This window comes from Glandiceps talaboti, chromosome 23, assembly GCF_964340395.1.
Source record: "Glandiceps talaboti chromosome 23, keGlaTala1.1, whole genome shotgun sequence".
Lineage (NCBI taxonomy): Eukaryota > Metazoa > Hemichordata > Enteropneusta > Spengelidae > Glandiceps > Glandiceps talaboti.
The window spans coordinates 7,380,970-7,387,991 of NC_135571.1; the positions used below are offsets into that span (position 1 = coordinate 7,380,970).

Below are 7,022 nucleotides of genomic sequence, written 5' to 3' on the forward strand. Positions count from 1 at the left end.
TATGGAGCTATCACAATTTTTGTTTTACCCACCATACTCTGCTTCCCTACCGGCCTCCTCTGTTCAAGACCTAGTTTTCTCAAGTTTCTGTGTTGGCAAACGTGGCTAAATATGATATTTATAGGTTTTCATGTGATTTGTTCACATTATGAAATTACATCAGAAACGTGGCCTGACCACAAATTTCTGTATAAGTAAGATGCAAGCCATGGCGTTTACAAATTCATTCCATTTCTTTGCATCAATCTTCACTACCCTAACACGTGTAGTGTTTTATCGAAGCACAACCGTCGAAGACATTCCGTGAGAATAAAGATAAGTTCTTAAATTCGCACTGCCACTTCACAAGTTTCTATTAGGTGCGTGCGAATTTAAGAACTTATCCCACGTACAACCGTTTATTTATATCACGCGCGGTTTTGTTCCATTATATTTAGAAATGTTCGGGTTGTCACCTGGCATTTCTCTGTCTCGCCAATTTTTCCTTTGAAAAAGAATATTCATTCGAAACGTCGGATTTAACAGCTATATATACGGACTGGTTTATTAGTTCCTTGTGCATTTCTATGTATGTATGTATGTATGTATGTATGTATGTATGTATGTATGTATGTATGTATGTATGTATTGTATTGTAGTGTATGCATATGTATGTATTGACTCCACCACCAAAAATGAAGAAAACTAGACCCCCCCCCCCACCGAAATTTCAGCCCTCATGCATTGAACTGCCACTTCACAAGTTTCTAATACAAATCAGGATTTATTGAGAGGTGGAAGGCTTTTTTCATTCCCAAGACATACAAGCAGACAGACAGAAGAATTAACATGCCTATAACACTACTGCAACTCGGTTCAGTTGTGCTAAAACAGCTGCACCTTCTCATGATGGAAACTGAAAATAACTCACATATACAATTCAAATAAATGCGCAATATGCAAATAGAAATGAACATATACAACTATTTATTCAAGATCATCAACTTAATCATTAGCTGTCATTATAAGTACAGCTACAGTGCACCGAATCGCTATGAACATTGAAACTCACTCAGTCTCTTTCAATCATTCTTTATCATTATCTTTCTCATTATCATTAAATAACGATTCACTGTTAATTGGATCATTATTTCTTTCCTCCATATCCCCCGTACCATTACCTGTGACCTCAGCATTTCCAATGTCTAATTTCTTAAAGACAACAGTGTACTCCAAATGAGGTTTCGATTTAGCAGGGCCAATAAGTGATAACAAAACTGGTAAGAACAAGAGCGCATGCGCCATACCAAAAACTATAGTCAGGAACATGACTCTGAAGAATGAAAGGAAAACATAAGAATTTGCATTTGATAAAAAAATTATGCCAAGCAAGGATGATATGCCCCCATTCATTATTGGAACAGCTACACGAGAAAGGGCGATCTCAACTCGATGATTTCGATCCGCCCCATCGGCTTTCATAAAGGCGTGACAGACATGCGCACTGAAGTCGACGGAAAAACCGACACTCAGTACAACATGGATCATAGTTATAGAACTTAGGGAAAGACCCCAGAAATGCATGAAACCAAACAACCCAACAAGAATCATTACCATGGTAAGTGTTACATAAATCACACACAGAGGATGGGGTATAAAGAAAAAGCAAACTACAAAGATGGCCGCAACAGCGATGCCAACTGTTTGTAAAGTACTCGGTAACACTTGTACAAACTGTTCAAAGAAAATAAAAGCACCTGTATAAGCGAAAGCTGGTAAATCACTACTATCTGTGATTTCTCTTACTTCTAGCATCATGTTGCCCTGAACGGTAGAACTAGCAAGGCGTTCTGATTGAACATAGAAACGTGATGATTTTATGACGCCATCTTTAGAAATATTTAAATCACCGACAAACTGTGGATTCTTAGGAAGAAAATCGAATTGTAAAGATTGTGAGAAAGAAGTATGGCTTGTTGGAAGTGACTGGTTATGAAAATTGAAAAAGCTATCAAGCCAAGAAATGCGAAAGTTATCATTTATGTATTTACTATTTCCTAGTGTCTTTAGAAGATTGTCAAGTTCATTTTGGACACCATCTTCCCAGTATGGTATTGGTTCTTGGATAACAATTGCAATTACTGGACCATTTCCATTGTAATACTCACGTTCTAATTTAAAATACGAATGTAGGTACGAGTCCGACGGTACAAGGTTGTTCAAAACGAGTCCCTGTTCTAAATTCAGAACACCCCAAATGGAAACTGCCAGATAGCCGACAAAGACTACAAGAATTGTGACTTTGACTGGAACCAACATTATGAACTTGGAGAGATATAAAGGTGCACGTTCAAAAATACTTCTATCTTCTTGGTCGTTGTCGTCAGAAATGTCTGATGGTTTGCCACGACAGAAAAAGGCACACAGACACTTCCGTACTTTACCACCGGAATTGATTTCATCGTCTGATGGAACTGGTGTGCAGGTTAAGCAATGGCGGGAACTCTTCACACGACGTGTATGGAAAACCATAGCACTACCAAAAACAGTCAGCTGCATGAAGTAACACCAGATAACTGCAAATCCTACCAAAACACATAAAAAATTACCTTATCAATAAAATGTTTTTCTCCCAGAGGCTCTATAATCATGCTATGTTTTTAGAAAACGTCACGAATTATCAATTTTCATCTGTTGCATAATAAAACTCTCCGTAACAAAAACGGTCAGTACACTGACTTGAGACATCTTGAATAATCAAGGCATTGTGACTAATATCTATTTCTCCATCAACTGCCTTGAAGGAAATTCAATTCACCATGACTGGCCTCAATATTTCAAAATGAAACAATTCACTGGAATTTTAATATTGTAAACATAAATAATATGTACCTGTATAGATACAGAAATTTCGTAGACTTGGGAACACGTTGGTTGCGCCAATACAGAAAGCCAGCACGTCAGTGATAGAAGTGATAGTTATTGACACTGCAACTGCACTGAAAGCCCCAGATATTCTGCCTTCAACGGTGTCTGAAGGTTTGGTTTGAAGCCAACCCGACATCAAAAGGAACATGTCGTCAATACCGATTCCTGGTGAAATGAGAATAAGAAATGTTACATTCACTGCAAATTTAATCGATGGTAAATTGTGATGCTTCAAACAACAATCCATTATACACGTTCAGAGACTGAATTTATTCCTTGATACCATTACCTTATAGATTGTGTCATTATTTGCATATCACTGATGCGGATCATCATGGCATGAACAATTCTTCATCTATACATCCCTAAGAATCATTCTTGCAAACCAGAGGTGATATTTCTTCCGCGACATTGTGAAATATCGTCTCTTCACGGTACCGTAAAAGAAGCTGTGGCTTACGAGGATAGTTATAATGGGTATATGTTAGATCAGATATATTAATATACATGCACTGAACTGTTTGCTGATCTGGTCAGTAGACCGAGCTTTTTTTTTGGGGGGGGGGAGCGAACTTCAGTATAATAATGACCTTATAATTACTTTGGGTCAGCACTGTTAACAAATCAATTCATTCAAAGCACTATGTGTCCTGAAAACATGTTTAGTATATAATTTCAATCAATTCAAAAACCCCATCACCAATAACAGAAAGAAATTGCAATAACATTATATCACCAAATGATTATTCTACCACTACAGAATTACTGTGAATTTAAAGAATTCTCTTACCTATTATCAGAAATGGCATTACACCTACAATGTTGACATTTTTCACACCAATGAAGGAACAGAATCCATAGGAAGCAAGAATTGCAAGCGCTGCTGAAACGACACCAATGTTGGCAAGAAATCCTCTTGACGTCACACAGTTACCAGTCCCACATACAAGTCCAGAATAGAAACTCATAACAGCTATGGTGATGGCAAAATAGGTAATATCCCCCGATGTACCTTCATTCAGTTCATAGTTAAGACTTTCTGAAACTGAATATACAGTTTGAGATACGTTTCCTTTCCATTCCAACATCTTTTCCAGGAACGCTTTCTCCCATGCCAGACTTATTTTCTTCATTTTGTCATCAGATCTTAAGTGATAACGTACACGTAGGGCTTCAGCGCTTGTCACTATAGACCGTCCATCTACCCCTACACCTCCCATTATGTTCGCTACATAGACAGGTGCCTTGCCATCAACCTTGACAACTGGGAATGTTAAGTTCATTTGAAGAAACCCAGCAATGTCTGATCCATTTATGAGAGTTTGTACTCCACTAATAACACAATTGTGGAATCGTCTGACACAAACATTGAAATACCCATAGTCTTCATTGTCAACAGTTACAGTTATTTTTTTGACATAGTCATCAAGTTCTAATAATTCAGTTAAAACTACTACCGATAACACATTGTCTCCAGTGTTTTCTGCGACAATGATGACGTCACCATACAGTCCAAGAGTAGCGATCTGATGTTGGTAAAAATCCTGACCACTTCTGTCTTGGAATAACTGTTTGACTGTACGTCTGTCTTTATCAGCACGACTGTTTTCAGGAGTGTACAGATACTCTAAGTCTGTTTCATTTTCTAGTTTTATAAAACCAACACCAAGAATTCCAGTTGCAATAAGTGCTATTGCAAGGATTATTACCGGATGTCGGGACAGAAATTTTCCATATTTGCTGAAAAGTCCACTGATGCGTTTCTCAACTATTTCAAATAATGCCATGCTCCATCTATATATCTATATATCTCAGTGGTCTGAGCGTCTATGTAAGGTCAATGTTGAAGGTAACAGGCAGAAAGTGTCTGTTCAGGGCATCTGTAAAGAAAATAGTCGTATCAAAGAGCGGTAATTTGAAACGGGTAATGTACATTCCAGGCCGTGCTACTCTTGCCAACATTGTGGTAACTAAGTGTCACTTAGTAACACCATGTTGGCAAGGGTATTCAGGTCGCGAATTGACAAATATTTCTATTAGATATGTTCTCACCCACTGAAGATGGGGATATAGTGGCTAGAACATGTAGAAGGACAACACACATGTACAGAAGTGAAAGTATATCAATCATTCGTTATCATTGTCAAATTTAGACAATGACGTAAGAGTTAATTCGTAGAATAATGTAATTATAGAATGATTACTCATCTCATCAATCTGAACTTAGTCTATTTCCTTAACGACTAAAGTTTCACTTTCAAACAATCCACACATACTTTTGGCATGATTGTACATACATACATACATACATACATACATACATACATACATACATACATACATACATACATACATACATATCAACATACATATCAACATTTCAAGAATACAAAAAAACAAACAATTTATTTGTCTGGAGGGAAAGACTCATGAACTGGTTTGAGATATCAAAATGAGAGAGCCTACTTGTTTTCGGAAATAGGAATTAGGACTGTTTTCTATTTTCAAATGTATTTTCTGATATAAAAAGAAGGAAAATACATTAAAAGCTTACATCCTGGATTCAATGATATTATAAAGTCAAGACGTAAAATGCCCACCCCCGTTGAAGAATGGAACCTTCCGTCTAGTTTTGTAGGGCAGACGATATCCTTGACCTGATAGCGCCACTGCGCAGAGCAGAAATTAACTAGTACGCCCGTAAAACTGTGCCGTCATCAATATAAATATTGGTCAGAGTATATCCTCATTCCCTGCCATCATTCGATGCTTCATTTAATGACATACTTTAAAGCACCTATTTTAATATGATATGTACCAAGAATATTAACTATCCATACAAAATGCAAGCGTTCCCATCATGATTATAAAATTATAATTTCCAATACGTTTACTTTGCTTAACCATAAACAATATCGATGCATATGCACTACTAAATTAGCATATCCTCACATTATTTCCAGGCGGGAAATGTTATAAAGACAAAACTGCGATCATTTTTGTCCATTTTTAACCAAAATGTCACCATGCAAATAGTACTCATGCAGTGCTACAATAAACTGATAAAGGATATTCTGAAAATGAACGGGAGATGTCAGATCATGTCAGCTCGCGAAAATGTCTGAATATATGTTTACGAAATGATTAATTAGCCACACGCGACCGATTGAATTTCACATCGCCAGACGAGTAATGTTTCATTGTCGACAATCCACGAAAAAGGGCAAATTTAGCTTACCTCTTGTTCCAGGAATTCGCGCTCCGTCTTTCAAGAACTAAACAGACATGGAAGGGAATATATCGCACGAATACCTTTATGTAGAAATGAAAGTGTTTGCCTTATGACTCATCCACCGTGGAAGTGAATATGGAAGCCTGTAATAAATGTGTGTGGTTATGGGCATTACCTGGTAGGGGTGATAAGCTCGAGCTCATTCTTGCGTTTTATATACACGATGAAGCGTGCAAATACTTTCTGCCCATAAAGCCGGCAATTGCCAGGTCTTGTTTCATTATTTCTATCTAACTCATAGTTGGATAGTTGCAAGTATTAGTAGTAGATACGTGACATAATGCATTGTTGTGTTGTGTTGTGTTGTGTTGTGTTGTGTTGTGTTGTGTTGGTCGGCGAGTAGATATTACGTATATAGCCATAACATTGGAATAAGTTAATGAACTCAGAACACGCATACCAACACTAAATTTATAGTATTAGGACCATACTATTCGCTGATGCAATATAATACTGACTCACCATTCCTGAATGTTAAAAACTCACGTACTTGAAATAAGGAAATAGGCAGATATCCGGGATGTGAATTTTAAATGTTTTTTTCTGAGACCATCGTAATTTCATTATAGATGTTGTGAAGCCTAATAAAATGATGTTTGCATCTTTACACCACGTACTTTTTCCTAAAACGAGAGATTACGTCAGTTTTTTTAGCTGTTGACATTTCCTTGATCTCGTGGGGCTCTCCGTGGACGTGAATTGAACCATGGAGAATATGAGAACAGTGGTCGTCCTACTGTCTACGTCACCGTAGAATGCACATTGAGATCTATTTTTCTGGAAAGCAAAGTTATTTAAACCTAAGCAAACGTTCAATTTGAAA

General features: G+C 37.2%; 1 protein-coding gene across 3 annotated transcripts; it reads right to left on the reverse strand.

Annotated features, from left to right (window-relative positions):
• Nucleotides 1-982: 982 nt before the first annotated feature.
• On the reverse strand, nt 983-6,735 carry LOC144452832 (patched domain-containing protein 3-like). 3 transcript variants are annotated; one of them, XM_078144002.1, is made up of 4 exons: nt 6,662-6,735; nt 3,698-4,787; nt 2,872-3,072; nt 983-2,564 (listed from the first exon to the last, which is right to left on the reverse strand). In XM_078144002.1, the coding sequence occupies exons 2-4, from the start codon at nt 4,692-4,694 to the stop codon at nt 1,066-1,068; spliced, it is 2,697 nt and encodes an 898-aa protein (XP_078000128.1). In that variant the 5' UTR covers nt 4,695-4,787; nt 6,662-6,735; the 3' UTR covers nt 983-1,065. The 3 variants fall into 3 exon arrangements, with proteins under 3 accessions (XP_078000128.1, XP_078000126.1, XP_078000127.1); XM_078144000.1 differs by lacking the exon at nt 6,662-6,735 and adding an exon at nt 6,146-6,451; XM_078144001.1 differs by lacking the exon at nt 6,662-6,735 and having other exon boundaries at nt 3,698-4,978.
• Nucleotides 6,736-7,022: the final 287 nt, after the last annotated feature.